The following is a 21238-nucleotide window of genomic DNA, read 5'->3' on the forward strand; positions in this document are numbered from 1 at the left end:
ACCTGAAGGAATGGATCGCTAATTTACAAGGTCTGGTCAGTAAGAAGGTGACTTGAATGACAAGAAGCACCAGCTACAAAAATCTTGAAGGGACAATTCAGCTAAAAAGGTGTATTAATTTCTCTCTCTCTTTTTTTTTTTCTTTTTACTTTGGACTAACTAACTCCAAGGAGGTGTCTCATCTTTACATGAAATCTACACTGCCAAATATTCCCACATAAGTGCTAGCAGAATGCCTTTTTTCTCTTGTTCAGCTTTCTCTTAATAGATCCTTAATAGATCAAATGGTAATAGACTAAGTTTAGCTCAGGATATGATATTCCTTTAAAGAAAGAAGGAAAAGAGTAACAGGTTCCAACTTCACTGTTGGAATCATAGTGCTGAAGAGAAAAACAGCAGAAAATCCTTACAGAATAATCACTGACAATTTTTTTTTGTGGCAGCAGATAAATGTATGCAGTAGAGTTGTTAAGAAATAAATAGCATTATATAATACAGAGATTTATATAAAAAATGTTTTATACAGTCATTCTTTGACAGTGTTATAAACCTGACAATTCAAACTTTTCCCGCTCCTGTGGTAAAAAAAGGCCAACCAAACATACAAGTGAACAAAATTCCAAAACAACCCCACTGAAGAGTTCCGTTCCCCTCTCAATTATTTTTCTTCAGTTTGTTTCTTATTAAAATCTTCACAGGTAGATATTCTTCTTTCCGACATATACACACATACACACTCCACCTCAATTATCTCTGTGTCTAAACCCAAGGATGCACAGATCAGTACTGACGTGAGAGGTGATTCAGGACCTTAATTTCCACTTGAGCTGGAATTACCTAAATTGCTCAAGAGACTGAGGCACCAACTCTTCTGGAAACTTTCCTGCATCTGCTCTTACCCTCAGAAATGCTGAACTGGATATTTTTAGAGCAAAGTAGAATTTCCTGAATAGATGCTATTCTTTGATTCACAGCTTATTTAAATTAAAGTGAAAAAAAAAAATGGACTAGGCATTTGAAATTCATTTGAATTTTGTCTTTAAGGGTTCTAGGTTTTGGAGTGAAGTTGTTTTAAAGACATGATTCCTGGTGAGTGCCTATTGCACATACTTTAATTAATAAAACTGGATGTTGTTTCCTCTGGACCCCTTGTGATGCCTGTGAAGACAGAAATAATTCTGTCCCAAAGACAGAATTATTAAGTTTTTCCTGCTTTTCCAGTCTCAGTGTGTCTACAATAATATGAGGATTGCATTGCATCCCACAGAGTCATTTTTAAAGCATGAAATCACCCTCTGTGTCTGCTGTCACTAAAATCCCACACAAACTTTGCCCAGAAATGACAGACTATACAGTCCAGAGTCATGTCAGGATATGTATGAGCAATCTGGATCATCAGTAATCAAGTGTTCAGGTTTGCTCTCTGATGCTATTTTATTTACAAGTAGAGCAACAATGTTGTATCCTGAAAATGCTCCCTGATACATATGATTTTACTCCTAGAAATTGTGGAATATTTAAATATATTGGCTGCTATTCAGTCAAATTTGAACTTTTTGTTCTCTTCCCAGGTGTTTTGTGTTTCTCCATGGCATCTTCTTCAGCCCACCTGAGCTCAAAGCTGTAGCCTTGGAGACTTATAGGGAACATTTCCATCAATCCGATAAAAACAATTCTCTGCATGTGATTATTAACTGGATAATATATGAATAGAAGCTGAAATTGAATCTTCGCAATTCCTACACTGGTATTATTTCAGGACTGAGGTTCTAAGTCACACTGTAAGTTTGCTACAACTTGAACTCACAGCACCAATAAGTTAATTTAAGACAGTGATGGAATTAGTATAATATTTAGAACACCTGATTTTTCATGCCATCTATCTACCATCTACCACCTCTATTATTCTTAATTTAAAATTTTAAAGCATCCAGGTATAACACAAGGAATGAAAGCTACATTTCTTCAACGTGTATATGTTTATGTAGGGGCCTGTGCATGCACAATATAGACATCTACCCACACTCTACTTTAAACAGATTTTCTCTTCAGAAATGTCACCTTCATCAACCTTTGTTTGCATGCTTACTCTTTCTTACTCCTGTTTGATGATTTTACTGTTGTTTCTGGCCACCTAGTCAATAGAATACACCTGCAAAAGGCTTTGCCAAGAGACAGACACTCACTCAGTGATCCACAAAGTAAGATAGGACGCCAAATTATATTGCTGTGACATCTGTCCATCCATCTGCCAGAGTTTTCATAACCTACTAAAGCAAATCTATAGATTATGCTGAAGTTTAACCTTACCGAAAATCAAGAAAAAAATCAAGTATAACTTGCAACAGGATAAAATGGATGTGGATATAAATATATATGGGTGTGTATATATATATAATTTTAAGTATACACAAATCAAAACAGACCACAGTCATGTTCCAGGGGTTTTGTGCACTAATGAGCTGGAATTATTTCACTTCTGTATTGTACACTAAACATCCACGTATAGATATTAGCACTCGTATTTCAGGTGAAATAATGTGAAAAAAATTAAATGGCAATAAAAAGTAGCTCAATTTTTTTTTCTTTTTTACTGAAGACATCTTAATTACTTAATGTTAAATATTCTAGTTGTTTAATCCCTGTATTTTATTCTAAAGCTTTCTTTTCTTTGTGAAACTGTTATTGTTTGCTGAAATGAGCGTGTTCCCCTTTTATTTAAATTAGTTTGAACAATAGTAAATGTGCTGCTTATATCACCAAATACAAAAGTTTGAGTTCCTACACACGGGTAGTGGTTATAATAACTTTGTGTGGTAGGATGCCAGCACGACGCTTTCAGAATCCCAAAAGCTATAATCTTATTAATGCATGACCACTTGGGATATGAGTATTACTGAGAAGACTTCTCCTTTCAGTGCAGTTCCCTCTGGAGAGGGAAACCTAGAAGTAGGAAATGATGTCATCCTATTGAAGTGACACACATATTTCTGTTGGACAAGAACCAAATGTTGTGGAGGAGCCAACACCACCACTCCAGCACCACCATTCCCACCAGGGAAATGCACAGGGGAAATGAAGCCTTAAGCTGAATAATGCTGAAAATAAGGCGTGGGAAAAAAAAAAAAAAAAAAAAAAAAAAGAAAAAAAGAAAAAAGAAAGAAAGAAGAAAAAAAAGAAAAAAGAAAGAAAAAAAGAAAAAAGAAGAAAAGAAAAAAACCGCACACACACAAAAAAGCAAAGATTTCTTTAAAACATCACCCAATACGAATATGGGAAATGCTATGATGAAGCCTGCTTTTGGTTCTTCGCAGATCTGCATGTGTTTATGTCTCTAAGGCACATGTTTCCTGGCTTTTCAGTGGAAATTAAAAAAAAAAAAAAAGGCAAATCCTTTTTTTTTTTGCTTGAGCCCCTGTGTAATAGGAGAGTTTGGCCACAGGGTGGTACACCAGCCATGTTTAACCGAGGGCTGCATCCGGCAGCTCCTCATCCCTCTGCCGGCTCCACTCCACCAGGAGCAGCAGCCTGGAGAGCTCCGAACAGCTGGCCATGAGCCAAAGGCATAAATAGTCCAAAAATAAGACAGAGAAAGCCCGCAGAAGAATCTGAGGATCTACTTTCAAATGCTGATAATATGGTGGTATCCGTACTACATAGCTGCACATATCTACTGACACACAACTTAAAACGTTCATTGGGGGTTTTATTTCTAAAGAGTACATTTTCTTTTCATCTGCCTAATTTGGAAAAAAATAATCAAACTAGATGAAAATAACTTACGTTTTCAGTAAATAAATTTTAGGTTTAGTGATATAAAACCTCTATTCCCCTCAAAGGGTCTCAGCTAGCTCAGCCCTTCTCAGGCCTTGGAGGATTATATCAAGAAAGACAGGATAAGGATTCAAAAGAGGCTCTCACCCTTTCTGCTGCTTTATTCCAGGTTGATGTTCCAGGAGAGAGAGCGCTCCCGGGGGACAGGGGACCCTTTATCTTAGGGTCTCTGAGGGAGGGGCTAGCTGGCACACAGCCAATGGGGTCAGAAGGGGAAGGAAGGGTCAGACTACATGACAGGAGTTCCAGGGGTCCCTGAGGGAGAAGAAACCATTTCCCCAGGGGGATGTAACATCTCCTCCTTTTTTTGTTTAAAAAGATACAGAGAGAAATTCTCAAATTCTGTTTAACACGGAGTGTGGGTTTCCCACCACTTATGGTTGGTAGGGAGACCGGACCGCTTTAGCTTTGCCAACTCTATATGGTTGACTTCTGAGGTAGAAGATATGAGGCCATTAATAGCCTTGAAAATCAAACAGCGTAGGATCCCGAATGCTATGGTTACAAGGAAAAGGATAACAAAAAGTAACAAAATTGTTTTGACTACAGAAGTCCACCACCCAGTGAGTCCCCAGCCCTTGAACAGTTCCTTGATCCAATCTTCTGATTCTTGCTTCACTTGTCCGATCATGTTGTTCATGCTTCGGAGGGCAGCATGGATGTTTGGAGCCTTTGAGGACAAATTCATGCAACAGAGTCCTTCAAATTCCTGGCATTCATGTCCATGCAATAGCAAGAGATAATCGATAGCAGCACGGTTCTGGATCGTGGCCTGTCTGGTAATCTCCTCGTCTTCTAGGAGGGAGCTGATGGCGATGGATGTTAAATTAGCCTGCTTGACCACCCAGCACTCTAGTTGGCCCAATTCACCTAGAGCTTTGGCTGCTGCTACCCACGGAAGAAACAGGGATACAGCAACTCTTTTTGACTTTGCCCAATGAAAAATGTCTGAATTACAATTTGGGTCCAAATTGTCAGCACTCCTTTTTTGAATTTTGTCAGCCGATTTGTTTTTGTGTGTCCATTCACGAATTAAAGTTTGGTTGGGTGTCAACACGGACAATCGCCCTATGGTACATGGCCCTCCGAAAAGCCGGGATGGAATTCCTGCCCATGCCCGATCCCCACAAACCAAGAACAATCCTCTAGGGAGGCTTCTGGGTTTGGAGTGGGATGGGTTGTCTGATGCAATGTGGCTTATATTATGACACCACCTCTTTGCAGTAAATTCTCCCCGGAACTGCCTTATAAGGTGGTACTCGTCAGTGCTAGAGGGTTTTGGGATGACAGAGAAATGGATGCAGTATGTGGCAGGGGAGGAACCCAATAGTTCTAACTCCTGGGGTTCATGAGCTACCCTGGGCAAACCCTGCACCCATTCCGCTAAGGGGTTCATGGTGAACACACCTTGCTTTTGCTGATCTTGGTGTGGTTGTGGAGTGTGTGCCTCTGGAATTTCGTTGGACCTGTATTTGTCCAAGCCTGCTGGAAATTCTCCAGCCTGCAAAGGAATTCCTACCAGACAGGTAGACATAGGATTCTTAGCTGCTGCAGTGGACAAACATATGTTTTCTTGCTGAAGTGTCTGTGCCAGGGTTACCCAGACGTTCTGACGTGGCTGAGGGATGATCCATGCAGCTGCCAGACTGTTCAGCATTAGCAGGATGACAACTTGGATGGGGTTCATCATAGGGTTGAGTGGGAGGTAGGTTTTCTCTGGAAGGGAAAAATAAACATTTTTAAAACATGTTAAAAGTTCCTGTTTCTGCCAGAAGGAATCCACCTCTAAGGAGGATCTTTCTCTTCCATCCGGCGGCGTCTTCTCTTCGAAGCATCAGTCACTTGCTTCTCGTCCCCTTCTGCTGGAGCTGGATTTTTGGGGACAAAAGGTTTCACCCACTTCTGGGGAATCCACCGAGGGCCTGAGGGAGTAGCCACACATGCATAGCCACGACCCCAGGTCACAAGCTCATAGGGACCTCTGGTTTCCCAAGTTTCAGGATCCCTAATCAAAACCGGTGGACGCTGAGACAATTTAAACTGATCACCACTGTTAAAATGACGTACCACAGGTGGACTCATGTTTTCAAATGAACAGTTTAGAAAATTGATGGTGAACATGGCTTTGCAGAGCTTCTGCTGTGGTGTCATCCACGAAGCCGAGCAGTTCTGCCTAGCCAGAACCTGTTTGAGCGTTTGGTGTGCACGCTCGATCACAGCTTGACCTGTGGGGGAGTGAGGGATGCCAGTTTTATGCTCCACTCCCCACTGCTGGACAAATTCTAGGAACTCCTTGGACACATACCCTGGGCCGTTATCAGTTTTGATTGTTTTTGGAATTCCCAACACTGCAAAGGCTTGCACTAGGTGCTGCTTGGCATGTATGGATTTTTCTCCTGCGTGGGCAGAGGCATACACTGCACCTGAATATGTGTCAATGCTCACATGAACATATTTGAGGCGACCAAAACTAGGAATGTGTGTGATGTCTGTTTGCCATACCTCACAGCTGCCCAGGCCCCTGGGGTTAACCCCCATGCCCATCGATGGCATGACCTGGAGCTGGCAGTTCGGACAGGTACCTACAATGGCTCGAGCCTGGCTCCGTGTTAGTTGGAATTGTCGGATCAGGGCTGGCACATTTTGATGGTAATGTTGGTGACTCAGTTTTGCCTGCTGGAAGACATCAGGGAGATGTGCCTTTTCAACTGGGGCAGCAAGGGAGTCTGCCTGGCGATTCCCCTCTGCGATCTCACCTGGCAAATCAGTGTGTGACCTCACATGCATCACGTAAAACGGGTGCTGTCGATGAGAAACCAAATAGATTAGCTTTGAAAGCAACCTGAAGAGATGTTCATTCTCTATTTCTTTGAGCACAGCCTGCTCCGCTCTGGACACTACTCCCGCCACATATGCAGAGTCAGTCACCAAATTGATTGGTTCTGAGAACTTCTCAAAAGCTCTTACCACTGCGGCCAGTTCAGCCACTTGGGGGGATCCCTCCACAAACTCAACATCAGCTTCCCAATGCTGAGTCCGTGGGTTCCTCCAAGTCACGACGGACTTGTTTGAAGTACCCGATGCGTCTGTGAAGACTGTGAGAGCTTTGAGTGGTCTCCGACTCCTTTTCTCATGAGGAATAAGGTGAAATTCCTCATTGAACAACTTGTGGGACGGGGCATGGACTGATATTTGTCCCCTGTAGCTGTCCAGAGATAATTGGAGACTGGCATTGCTCTGCAGCAAATGCTCAAACATCTCTTTGGTCAATCTCTCAGGAGAGTTCTTTCCCTCCTCTGAAAGTCTGACCGGGAGGTGAATGCATGCAAAGTCACAACCTGCCAATTCACACAATCTTACCCTGGCCTTCCGAATCAGCTGTGCTATCAGCTCCTGTGGCTCTGTGATGGTCTTGGATCTTTGGTGGGAGAGGAAAACCCACTCTATTATCAACAGTGAATCTCTCTCTTCCTCGATCCACTGAAAGATCAAGCCATGCAGGTGTGGCAGTTTTCCTAGAACAATAAACTGGAAAGGCACCTTTGGCTCACACCGGTGAGCCTGTCTCTCTGACAAGGCTTTTTGTACCTTTTCGATTGCTGTCTTCGCCTCTGGGGTCAGCTCCCTGGGAGACGTCAGCTCCTTCTCCCCCTTCAATAAATTGAAGAGGGGTTCTAGATCTTGATTTGTGAGGCCTAGCCAGGGTCTTACCCAATTCAAGGACCCACACAGGGAGTGGAGATCTGCTAGAGTTTTTGGATTGCAGCCAATTTCTAAGCTCTGTGGAACTACAGTCCTTGCACTGATTTGCAAGCCCAGGTATTTCCAAGGTGGCATCCTTTGAACCTTGTCCTCCTGTAATTGAAATCCAGCAGAGGTTAAAACTTTAACCACTAGGTCAAGCGTGTGTTGGAGTATAGAGTCATTGGGGCCACACACTAGCACATCATCCATGTAGTGAAGGATGATGGCTTCTTTTCTCTGTGCGCGTATTGGAGACAGTAATGAGGCTACATATTGTTGGCATATGAAAGGACTCGATTTGAGACCCTGGGGAAGGACCCTCCAGTGGTAACGCTTCATTGGGGCCTGTCTATTGACAGTGGGAACTGAGAAGGCAAACCTAGGGGCATCTTCAGGGTGCAAGGGAATTTGGAAAAAACAGTCCTTGATGTCTAAGACAGCCAATTTCCACTCTCGGGGGAGCATTGTTGGAGTGGGCATCCCTGGTTGGAGGGGTCCCATGTCTTCTACTATTTTGTTAATTTCTCTTAGATCATGGAGCAACCTCCACTTGTCCTTTCCCGGTTTCTTTATCACAAAGATCGGGAAATTCCAGGGGCTTGTTGTCTCCACAATATGTCCCTGAGCCAATTGCTCTTCCACGAGTTTTTCCAGCGCCTTGAGCTTTTCTTTACTCAAAGGCCACTGTGCTACCCATCTGGGGGTGTTTTCCAACCACTTTAACTTGTGGGTAGGGCGCTCCACAGTGGCTACTTGCAAAAATCCTGGGGTGTTTTAGGAATGACCAATTGGACTCCCCACTGAGACATGGTGTCCCTCCCCCACAGTGGGGCGTTATAATCTGCTACGAAAGGACGGACATTCGCCACCTTTCCATCAGGTCCCTCAATCTGCACCACGTTTTTCGAAATCCTTGCCATTGAGATTCCTCCTATGCCCTGAAGTTTGCCTGCTACCGGCTCTAATTCCCAGTTTGAAGGCCACATGCTTTGTGGCAATACGGTGACCTGAGCTCCCGTGTCGAGGACTCCCGCCACTTGGAGGCGCTCTGATCCACAAGTAATGTTGCACATCATAGAGGGTTTAGGTTCCCCCACCACCTCTGTCCAGTAGACCTCTGGTGATTTACCGTCTGCTGTGATCTCTGCTGGAACCGGTATGGCTTGGGCAAGAATCTGCCCCGCTATCAGATAAAAGGGTGGGTGCAAACAACGAGCCAACAACATGAGGCCTATTATTTTTCCCTTTATGGTCATGGGAGCTATCTCAATTTCCAAGGGTGTGTGTGCTGTGTCCCCAATAACAAAATACTCACTGTCCAATCCCATGTGGTAAACCGTCAGGTCCTGTGAGATGTTGGACAGGTCAACTGTTATAACCATCCACTCAGTAGATCTGAAATGGAAACCTTTGGTAGTTACAAGTCTAAAACGGCCAAGTGGCTGCCAAACCTTGTTAGTTGAGCATTTAACATTTACATTTTTCTGCACCCCCACACCCTGTGACCTGCCCTCCCCCCCCTTTTTCTTTAAGAGAGAAGCTTTTGCTAATGCGAGTCCCGCTACATTTATATCTTTGCGCGTTGTAGTATCAACCGCGGGCACGCGCTGTAAATTCAGTTTTTTTGTTTGTTGATTTTCTTCTGCTTCTGCGTCTGGGGGCAGGATCTGGCGAAGTGTCCTGGTTTCTTGCAGCGGAGGCAGATGATGCGCTGCAGCTGGTCTGGTGGCATCTGTTGCCTGCTGGGGTGTGGTCCAGCAGGGGCTGTCTGCTGTGGGTGTGTTGTTCCAGGATGTCTGTCAGATGTGCAGAACAATTCTGCCCGTCTGGAACAAGCTTCTATCATCTGGGACAGAGTAGGTGGTGGGTCCAAGGGTAGAGTGAGGATAATTCTACGACAGGTCTCATTAGCATTTCTTTGAGCCATCTCTTTGATCAGCTCTGCCTGCACCACGGGATCTGGTATTTGGTGTTCCACCTGTGTCCTCAGACGATCAACAAACTGTAAGAAATTCTCCGTAGGAAATTGTTTAACATTGACATAACTTCCTTTCCCTTCCCTTGATGGTAGCTGATAAAACATTTTCTCTGCAACATTGCTAATCCTAAGTAAAATTTGTTTGGATAATACTCGGGTTTGTTTTTCGGGGCAAGCCCAGACACCTTCACCACAAAGATGTTCAAATGTAATATCATTATTCTCAGTGTCCTTAGCCATATTAGGGTTTTGCTGAATCTCCTGTAAAAGTGTTCTTAAAGCTCTTTTCCACATATTGTCCCACAGATCATACTCTGAGGGAGATAACAGACATCTGAATAAGTCCTTAATATCATTAGGAACCATTTCATTAGAATCAAATGTGGCTCTAAACATCCCTTTAAAGATGGGGGTGTCCCTGCCAAACTCACGTTGTACTTTGCATAGTTCTTTCTTGTCTTGGTAGGAGAGGGGCTGGTATTGCCGAGTACCCTGCCTCCTGCCTACATATGCTACTGGAGCTACAGAGAAAATGGGTTCATCTGCATTTGCCAAGGGTCTGGAAGCTGCTGCCGGTCCCCCCGTGTCTGGGGATATCGGGGTTACAGCGTTAGCAGTCCCTTGGGGGAGGGGAAGGAAAGGCGTGCTCTGTCCGTGCTGGCTGGGCAGCCCAGGCTGTCCCCCTCCCCCCGCCGTGTGGCAATCATACCCCCCGCCGTGGCCGTGCAGGGTGGGGGGGGCGGCCCTCTCCCTGCTGCCGGGGAGGCAGGAGGAGGAGGGGCCAGCCCCCTCTGAGCCGCCGCAGCAGCCGGGAAGGAGGCAGGGGGAGGAGGGGCCAGCCCCCTCTGAGCCGCCGCAGCAGCCGGGAAGGAGGCCGTGGGAGGAGGGGTGGGGTGGGGCTGCCGGAGGCCAGCAGGGGTTGGCACAGGGGTATGGGGTGGGGGCGGGGGCAGAGGGAGGGGGTTGGGGAGGGAAGGGGTCGTGGGGGGAGGGTCGGGGCACATGGCAGCCGCCATTGTTATCAGCCACGTGGAGGGGGTCTGCCAGGGACCCTGCCGCCTCACAGAAGTCCCGGGCCGCCCCTGCCCCCCCGCCGTGATCCTGAGGAGAGAAACTGGCTTTGTTAAAAGGATCCCGGGACAAAGGTAAACCCGGGTATAAAGGTGGATCAGAGGGAGGATTACATGGGGTAAGTTTTTGCTCCTGGCTGGGTTTGTTCAACTCTAAAAGATGTCTACGAGCTTGCAAAAATATTGGGATAAATACAGAAGCGGCGTGATCATTATTTTGGACTTTATCCGTGATCACCGTACCCACGTAATCCCAAAAAGAAACAGTATCTATCTGTAGCAATTCAGCTTCAGTAAATTCATGTTCTAACCAGCGAACAAAACGTTTTTGCAGCCTTTTGGAAATTTTAACATTAATTAAAAGGTCCTGGAGTTGTTTTAATATACTCTTTTGAGGAGCTGATAGCTGTAAGCCCATGATTCGATATTATTGAAAGCTATTAGCTCAAAATCCAGCCTTCAGCTGCTACAGTCAGCTGTATGTGACTCCTGTGTCTCCTATAACCAGAGAGAACAGGCGGGGGAAACTCGGGGGCTGCGGTCGCTTATTCGCGCCGTTTCTCCAGCCCCGGTGGCACCGGGGGGGTCCCCGCAGCCTTGCTTGGCCGATGGGATACGTGCCCGGGCCGGGGTTTCCCCGAAAAGCAGGGCTCCTTGTGCGGAGCCGCCCCACGGGCCCGCGGGCTGCGGCAATCAGAAACGAAAGAAAAAAAAAAAGAAAAAAAAATCCCCGCCGCAGGGTCCTAAAAACCACCCGCTGCTACTAGCAAGGTAAAATGACGCCCTCCCAGTTTGCGGTACCGATCAAACGGAGGACTTTACCTGGTCCGTGGTATCATCTGCTGAGTCAGAAGCAACTGAAGGTCCTGTCTCTAGCTCACTCGTGGGTGGGCAACCACAAGCTACGAGCTTATCCCTACTCACCTATAGCTACAACATGTGGCCAAAGTGCCTAGGGTAATTGAACTTCCCAAAAAGCTTTTAAGACCATGAAAGGTCTCCAGCTCCGCATGGGTTTCTATATTAATACCCACTTGGGCGTCAATTGATATAAAACCTCTATTCCCCTCAAAGGGTCTCAGCTAGCTCAGCCCTTCTCAGGCCTTGGAGGATTATATCAAGAAAGACAGGATAAGGATTCAAAAGAGGCTCTCACCCTTTCTGCTGCTTTATTCCAGGTTGATGTTCCAGGAGAGAGAGCGCTCCCGGGGGACAGGGGACCCTTTATCTTAGGGTCTCTGAGGGAGGGGCTAGCTGGCACACAGCCAATGGGGTCAGAAGGGGAAGGAAGGGTCAGACTACATGACAGGAGTTCCAGGGGTCCCTGAGGGAGAAGAAACCATTTCCCCAGGGGGATGTAACAGTTTAGATTTCAGATTAAAGACAAACCTGAAGAAAATACTGTACCAATTGTGAGATGAAAAAATACAACTCCTGGCATTAAAACACTTTCTACTCCCATAAGAATAAAAAATAAAAACCTAAAATATTAAATACATTTATTTTTATCGTTTACTTACTTATATTAAAATCTTTTACTAGCACATTTAAATACCAGAGTTTTCTATCTGTTAACTAACCTCAACATCTGCCTTCTTTGCCACCTTTTCAATTACATAAAAGGAGTTTGTGAACTTCACTGTTACCTTTTCTAGGTAAGAGGAATATTCAGATATTTTAGATAACTACAGAGAGTTTCCTTAGTTTCCTTTCAAAAAGAGATAAGTAAAAAATATGAATTCCTACTGACTCTTCTGCTTTGATTCATGGGTGAAGTTCTGGCCATGGATTTAAGTGACATTGTGGGATTCAAAAGTAAATTTAATTATATACTAATATTGACACAAATAGGCAGAGAATAAGACCTCAGTTTGGAACTAGAATATGACAATTTAGCAGATGCCTTAATATTTTAGCCTTTATATTTTTCAAATCCTGTGCTGCATTAGTGCATAACTCTAAACTTCATATAAAGTGTTCACACTTTGGTCAGACAAAAGAATTCCTCTGGGCCTGGAACCCAAGAACACCCTACAGCCTCAGGCCCTGAAAAGTATAAACAAAAGTGAACTGGGAGGGAGCAAACTGGGGTGATATGACTTCATTACCTGAAGCTGTAACCAGAGGATTAACCCCTGATATGTAAATGGATGAAACTTGTATCTGTCTGAAAAACTCATGACCATTGTCCATCTTGGGTGTAGCCTCTGGAGGGCTTTTGGTTGCCCAAGATGTATCTGTTGAAGGCCTTCAACAAGTACCCACTTTATTCTCTTTGTCTAGCCTGGCTGTTCTAGGCAGCCACTCCAAGGCATCCTAGCAATGCAATAATATTTAAAATTGCTTTCACAAGGCTTTTCAGAACTCAGCAATGTATGATGGGACACAAAAGCAGGCATTTTCTAGGAGATATTCAGCAGTACTGACTCTCTGCCATAGCCACCGAATACTTCTTCATGCACCTTAGAGTCTCCCCTAAGATCTTTCCTCTAGAATTACTGCTTTGAATCTGGAGCAGGGCTCCACCTCACATCAAGTGAAATCAGGGATGCTGTTTTTGCCTGAGGACAGTTATTGGTAGTTTAGCATTTTTAATCATTGTACATGATTTTGTTTATTATATTGTTGTGCTTTTTTTAATATATAAAATCTCATGGAACCTACCTCTTTCACACGATCTGCCAAGGTACCCTGTGCCAGAGCAATCACACACATATCTGTTCCACCCATCCCTGCACACACCATTGTTTTTACAGGGGTTGCTAAGGCAAGGCTTTGCAGTTTCTCTTGAGCATGAGGGTTTTACTCCAGCTGTGCTTTGAATTTCAGCCATCTGTCGAATATCTTTGCTTTGACCATCAATAAATAAATCTCTAATGCAGCCAACGTATCCATAATTGAGGAGCGCCGTCCACACTTCTGTTGGGAAAACCAGGCCTGCTTTGTTTTCTGGTAAGCCTCCAAGATACAAGTCATCATCCAAGTCAAGGATTTCACTTTCCCCTGGTGCAGTATATGGAGTACGTAACGTGTTCACAGATATCGTCCCTGTAAAGACAATAAAATGTGTGATCTTCAAGATATTTGATTTTGGTGCTGCTTTTTTCACTCATTCATCTACATGTCATGTTAGCTCCTGGCAAACAGCTATAAGTGAAGCAGAGGTATTTTATTTTTAGAGCTATAGAATCATAGATACACTTCAGTATTTCAATTGCAATGTAGTCAGGAAGTTAATGATCTAAGAAACCTTTATGCACAACACTGCATGAGCATAATATAAAAAATCTCAGTCAAAATCACCTTACCAATCTCATAGGTACAGGAGGAATGTAGTTTATAGTTATTGTCAGAAACATCCTCATTGTGCAACAACAACAAAAATATCTTCACTCCCTCATATGTGTTTCAAAGCCTTAAGACCAGGGTAGCATTGATAGGTTGTAACCTAGGAGGCAAATTTGAGCCTTTGGTTTGGGCCCAAAGTATTTTAAAGACTCTCACCATTTCCAGTGGGCTTTAAGTAAGATTTTTTTCCTTCAAGTGCAGAAGGAAAATGCTCTCATCAACTGCCAGGCAGGCAATAATTAGGAAGGACGTGATGTGGTCCTGGAGGGAAAACCAATGCCTCTGACACTTATCTTGGAATGTGTGCATGTTACAATGAGAGTGAGAGAGGATGTATACAGGCCTTCAGGAAACCAGAAATATCCTTTCCATTTAAGTCTAAAAATTTAACAAACAAAATTGAACCTAAAATAGAGTTTTCTTTCTGAAGCGTCTGAACAAAGAAAATTTATTCATCAGCAAAGAACCTTTTTTTGGTGGTACTTTGTTTAAAATAATGAGATGTGCAACACTTACAATTTGAATAAGCAGAAAAACAAATTTAGTACATGCAGTCACAGAGCATACTTATGCCAACTTTAATTTTATTTCTAAGTAAAATCATTTGGAAAAAAAAATCTTCATGTATATCTTCAGAGAAGTGATTCCTTATCACTCTACGTGGGTACAAAATGTTACATAGGTCAAAAAATTATTATAATGATCAGTCATATCATGCAACACTGTTATCTGCTGAGCATAACATTGCAAGTGTATTAGTGATGACAAAAAAATGAAGAGTTGCATTTACCATGATGAATTTAGCATACATATGTATACAAAGTGAACATGATTCACCATCTCCACTGTTAGCCTGAAAAAGATTCCAGAAGATAACGCTGATTACCAAACATTCTTCCACTCTGGTAGGAGTTGTGCGTAAGAAAAAATTCACACTTTACACAGCATACATAATAAAGTGTGAGTTTTAAGCAAACAAAAGCAGGTCAGAAAAAGATCATTCTCTTACTTGGGAACAGCCTAAAATATAGGCTTCTCTTTTAGTAATGGACTCCTGTGGAAGCTTTGGTTTTTCTGGTTTTTTTGTCAGTTCAGTAGGTTAACTTCAACAGCACTGACAGAATGAATATCTAAAGAATTTGGATTGTTAGTAAAAGCTGTTTAGGATAAAGGTATCAGGAGGTCAAACTTGAGACATATGGATTTTATAAGAGCTGGATACCACAGTCTCCCTACTATCAGAAGAGAACAAGATAAAACAAAGGTTTATATAGCATTTTTGCACTTTATAAGCATGTTTAGAGAGTGAGGATGATGTCAGTTTTCCCTTTTATGTATTATAAGAAATGTTTTCTGTCTCAGTTGAATAATCACATAGATATAAAAGTGAACTTTCAAGAAATTAAGTAAGAAATAGGCATGCTGAAATAAAATACTTTTTCTTCCAAACTTCCATCTGTTGAAAACTGATAAGATGATTACGGTTTGCTAACTCTAAAAATTTGTTGTTGCTTCTCAGCTTCTAGAAGCAGAACTTGGCACTCAGATGGAATGCTTGCTATAGGTTTGACCTTAGGCATGCAAGCATAAACATTTTCAGATTTGATTTGATTAATCAGTGACATCAGACAAGGACACCTGTGAATGACCTGTCAAACCAAGAGAGAGTTTTCAGAGAGCATCCTAGGGTATCAGGAAGGACGGCTAACAGACAACAGATCTTTTCATCTTTAAAAACATTAGAGACACTGTACATATAAATTGTACTTGATCTCACAGTGTTTCTCACTGCTATTGTTGCTTGCTGCCATCTGTTGATGTATAGGCTAATTTAGGACCAAACCCTCTAAACCCATGCTCAGGCAGCACCCACTTGTGCACCCACACAAGTTAACTCATCTGCAGCCTCCAACAGAGAGCTCCAATGTGTGAACAGTGCTGCTTTCTGCTGGACAAAGATATTTATATTTTCAAGACATTAACAAAGAATCCTAGAACTCCTTTTCTATTAAAAAATAAAAATCTACTGGTCTTGATTACTTTCAGCTCACAGGAAAAGACAGATAAATCTCTGCTAGTATAGCTGCTGCTCTGTGTTCCAAATGGAAGCTTTGCAAGCACAGAAGGCTTAGGAAGGTGAATGATAAGGGAAACTGGTTGACTGTGAATTATAGTAAAGTGATAGATTGAAGCAGGAAATTTTTCTTCTCTGTGTCACAAAGGATTACTCCAAAGAGAGCTTAAGTATTATTTTGAATAGATGTCAACAGCTTCTTAAAGAAATGAACTTTTTACCTTCCCAGGTAAAAGAAATGAAACCCCGTATAATACTCTGTGTGAGAAGTCCTCTGAAACCTTATTGCAATCATGGCATCTAATGACTGTGGGTAGAAAAACATGACAGGCCAACAACACAGCCATCACTGCTTGTGATATCCAAATTACCTTTTATGTATCTCTGACAGACAACACAATTTTTATTCACTACTTGCTTTGTAAACACAGGTGAAAAAAGAAAAATTCCAAGTAAAATAAGGGAATGTAAAAATATTCCAAAATATGGCAAAAATTACAGGACCTTTTAAGGCTCCTACTACAAAATGCAGAACTCAAGTTCATAGAACATAGGCCTGCAGAAAATAAACAATGGTTCCATAAACACCTTTGGATTCACAGTGCACCCAGAGCTGAGACAGAGGTAGCACATGCTCTTTTGTCTTGGTGAGGTTTGGGGCAGGGGAAGAATGAGGTTTTTTTCTAGTTTTTTGCAGGGGTTTGGGTTTGTTTGTTTTCCTGTGGGGTTTCTTGGTGTTTGTTTTTCTTCGTTTTGTTGGGGTTTTTTGTTTGTTTGTTTGTTTGTTTGGGTTTGTTTTTGTTTTTGTTTTAAAGTCTGTTATTTTTCTTGAGGGAAACTTTCTGCGTTTCTGGGAAACTACTGAAACTGTCTCAAGTTGGCCCTGATAATAATGGCAGAAGCTACCACAGAAATAGGGAACAGTGATGCACACCTCCTTTGATAGACTTCAATTCTACATTCTCTGGGAATTAGAGGCAGATTAAAAAGAATTTTTGTGTTGAATCATGAGTGTACTCCAATCCATTCAGATGTTTCTGCTTATGAATGTGAAGGGATATCACTTTCCACAGAGGAAGAAAGGGGAGCTAATGGATCATGCAAATGTTTTACGTGGCCAGCATTTAAAGGGTTAATAAATTCCTCTATAAAGATATTGTAATGTCATTCTCAAGACTGAATTGACAGATTTTAAAAGAGGAAAGAATGGGACATATCTTGTTTAACAAAATAACCTAGAGACAACAGATATGAGGACGAGTTGGCAGATTTAGAAGAGCACAGGATGCTCAAGAGATAAAACTGTAACTTTAAATTGTAACATCTCTGGAGTAAGAACCATCCTTAAACTTCTGTCTTTTCATAACAGCACCCAAAACCAGATAAGTAGTGATACCACTTCTTTGAAAAGAGCCATAATGCCTTCCAGGAAACAAGCAGCTTCTGTGCAAAGTTTTTTAAGACTCAAAGTAGGAAATAATTTTCATATTTCTATCAGAATAAGAAAGCCAAGGAAGAGTGCTGACAGCATGTGGTTTGTCCTACGTCAAAGAAGTAAAAGGGAAAGACAAAGACAGGAAGGTATAGGGTGACTTACATAGTCTGGGAAATCAAGATCTAGCTTCAGATTCTAAAAACGAGTAGCATTTCTTATCTCCAGAAATTGGGCATAAATTTAAGTGTCCTGAAATGGCCTATAGCTGCTTTGATTCTGCATCATTTCACCTGCAATTCAACACTCAGAAACTTCTTTCTGTATTGGAAAAGCAGTTTGAGAAATACTAATGAAGTTATGGTTTTCAGCAAGAATGATTGACTTAAAGGACAACTGATTAGTGAGAAGTCCTTGAAAGGATGAGTCGACAAGTCAACGATAACACATGCAAGCAAAAAGGGGAATATATTGGGGGTTACAGAGCAGCCTATTGTATCATTTGGCTGAGCATTGGTTAAGTTTTATCTTGGACTCTAAGAAAGATGCAGATCAGCCAAGGAAGCTGCAGATCATTGAAATAATATTCCTTAAAAATTCAATACAAACCCATCTTCCCAAGTATGAAAACTATTAATATCTGTTGAAATAGGACCATGTACATCTGGCTGTTCTTAAAAGGTTGCAAGGATGTGTGAAGCACTATGTAGAAGAGTACCTGTGGAAAAAAAATACCCTGCAACCACATGTGTAATGGACATCAACAAAGCACTACTTACAGTGAGATGTAGATTATAGTTAAGCTCTAATTACATACTCTAGAAATGATTTCTGGTATTCAAGCTGAAACTAACTTTAGTTCAAAATTTCAGTGACTCAGCCCTTAAATACTACCTACATATGAACAGGTGTTGATACATTGTGCCTTAAGCTGCCCTACAAAATTGGAGGTTGACAAAAAGAGTAAGCGTCCTCCCTGACTTCATTATGTAATGGTGGTTTCCAAAGGATGAATGGTGGTTTAATTAAAAAATAATTTGCATGGTTATCCTTGCATATAGCAAACAGTTAAAAAAAAAAATCGAATACTTAAGTCTCAGAAAACCGGTATTAAACCTGTCCTTACTGTGTTACCAGAAACACAGTGAGCAAACACCCTTACAGCTGCTTCATGATTTTTATTTAGTTTGGGTTTGTGGTTTTTTTTTTTTTTTTTTTGTAATTCTTCTTTTCTGCAGAGTTAGCAGTACTGTTAAGAGCAGAACAGACAAACATTTCCCTTAGGTATGACTTAATGAGCCTCTCCAATCATATTCATTATTTCAGCAATTTACTTTTTCCTAAAACTGTGTATAAGAAACTAAATCATATTTCTAAATCTTGTCTCTCTCCTGATCAGCTAAACATGAAGATTTTTAAGTGCAGCTACTGCAACTGTTCTCATCTCTCTGCTTACCTGACCTGGCCTATTTTAGCTGCTTTTTGTGCCTGTGAAAAAACATCTGCTTATTGAGAAATGTTGAAAAATCAGAGCAAGGTATTAACTCTAAATACATCTTCTGTGCTAAAACACAATATAATAGCTGTGCTGAGGACTGCATGCAGCATGCAGCCCATGGCCAAGACAGGACACATATCAGGCAGTTTTGGATCTATGGTCCTTCCCACAAATTCAGGACATAGAGTTCAGGAGTACTGAGAGGGAACTCAGGACACAGCAGTTGGTAGCACTGCTGCACACCTAGCAAGAAAGATGGACCAAAGGAGAATATCTTATGAATATTTCTCTTTATCTAACCCTTAAATATTAACTTAATAAGGTCTCAGGAACCCTGTCCTACAAATTATCTTCTTTTTAGGTAAGAAAGGACTCAAAGTAAGTCTTATGGGAAACAGGATGGGATTCTAGGGTGAAAACAAGGATAACAGGTTAAAACTTCTTTCAGCAAAAGGAAATTAAAAGGTATCATCTCTCTTCCTTTCATCTCTCAAAATCTGAGTGGATTGACAGAATTACTAGCAAATGGGGCCTTGTTGACTATAATTTAAAAATATGTTCTCATTCCTTGCATCTCCCTGTCCCCTCCACCTCCCAGGCAAACAAAGGCAAAGTCAGTAATTTAGAGTGGATGGTCACTGTGACTGAGAGTCTGGAAGAGAGCAAAGAATGAGAAATAAATCTAGTACTTGCTGATCCAGCTAATATGAAAGTCAAGGAAATTAGCAAAGCTCCTTGAGAAATGTCACAGCATTCTACTACAGGAGAGAACCACTTTGCATTGGATTTGAAGGCTAGGAGCAAAAGGTTGCAAGACACCAAACTAAATTTAAGGAAAAAAAATACCACAGTTTATTTGAGCTACTTATTCATTAACAGAAGATTCTCTTATGCTAGGGAAATATGCTGCCAGTGGCAACAAGAAAGTATCAGTAAAACATTTTTTTTCTCTAAAAGGCATATGCATTCAGTTATATGAAAATTCTGAAGAAAAGCTAGTGAAAACTTATGTGATTTCCAGTATGTTTGGTCTGGGCTAGAAAAAAGAAACCAAAAAACATCCTGAAATGGTAAAGTGAATTTTATTCTTCATGGGTGGAACATACCAACATGCATAATGTGACCATGAGGAGGAGGGGGATGAGATATTCAGGACCGCGAGGAGGGCAGGAAGCAAACTCACTGCCCTGGATTCCAACAGAGCAGACTCTGGCCTCTTCAAGGCACTACTCAGTGGAGTCCAATGGTTAGGAGCCCTGGAGGGGAGAGGGGCCCAAGGGTGCTGGCTGGTATTCAAGGATCATTTTCCCCAAGCTCAGACGCAATGCATCCCGACAAGGAGGCAATTGGGCAAAAATGCTAGCAGGCCTCCATGGAGGGGCAAGGAGCTGCTGAGCAAATTCAGAACAAAAAAAGAAGCTTTCAAAAGGTGGAAATGAGGACAGGTAGCTTTGGAGGTATAGAGTAAAACTGCACCCAGGGATAGGGAGAAGGTTATGGAAGCGAGGGCCTGGTTAGAATCAAGTGTGCAAATACACACCCCCCCCCCACATCCCCCCATTTTTACTATTTCTTTCTATTTCCCTCTATATCACATTTACTGCTACTTAAAATCCATATTTTTTACATTGGCACACAGTCTCGTCTTCACCTTAATTCAGACAGAGGCATCTCTCTAATAATTTTAATAACCAGATCTTATCATCATGAAGACAAAAGCACTGCCAGTGTTATTGGTACTTCTCCTACCATAAACTATTATTGTTTGTATTAGAATAACAGAAAAACTTTGATTCTGTTTGAGATTGTAGTTAAAATTCAGTTTGGCAATTCATAAACCTGCATATTTTATTCAGTATTCATGGTAATAGTTCAAAGTCTTAGAGTTAATAGGTATTATGATTAGTTCTCATCATTGACAAAGGGGGTTACATAAATTTCACTTTTCTTGATCATTGGCAAATCATCAGATGGATTAAACTGATTATTTATAATTCTACTTAAAAATAACGTGCAATCCTGATCAACAGGAGAGTTTTGCTTTCTGAAATTACTCCACATTACTGCTGATTTCCATCAACAGTTTTGAGGCATTAGAGCATGTCCTAAACTCTCTTAATGGCACTTGTCAGTCACGTTTTTTGTGAAGCAATGTAAGGGCAGAACTTATGTTCAAATGTAAACAATTGCTATACATTTATTTAATTCCTTTATAGATCTGTTGGCTTTAGATGTAAGAATAAACTTTGCTTTCAGCAGT

At 41.8% G+C, this 21238-nt stretch overlaps 1 protein-coding gene across 1 annotated transcript in view; it reads right to left on the reverse strand.

Moving 5' to 3' along the window:
• NRXN1 (neurexin 1) overlaps positions 1-21238 on the reverse strand; it is a 460909-nt gene that overhangs the window by 394058 nt on the left and 45613 nt on the right. Inside the window, exon 4 of the mRNA XM_063391213.1 lies at positions 13291-13674. Coding sequence (XP_063247283.1) covers positions 13291-13674 — 384 coding nt within the window. The remainder of the gene's footprint in view (positions 1-13290; positions 13675-21238) is intronic.

This window comes from Prinia subflava, chromosome 2 (genome assembly GCF_021018805.1).
Source record: "Prinia subflava isolate CZ2003 ecotype Zambia chromosome 2, Cam_Psub_1.2, whole genome shotgun sequence".
Classification (NCBI taxonomy): Eukaryota; Metazoa; Chordata; class Aves; order Passeriformes; family Cisticolidae; genus Prinia; species Prinia subflava.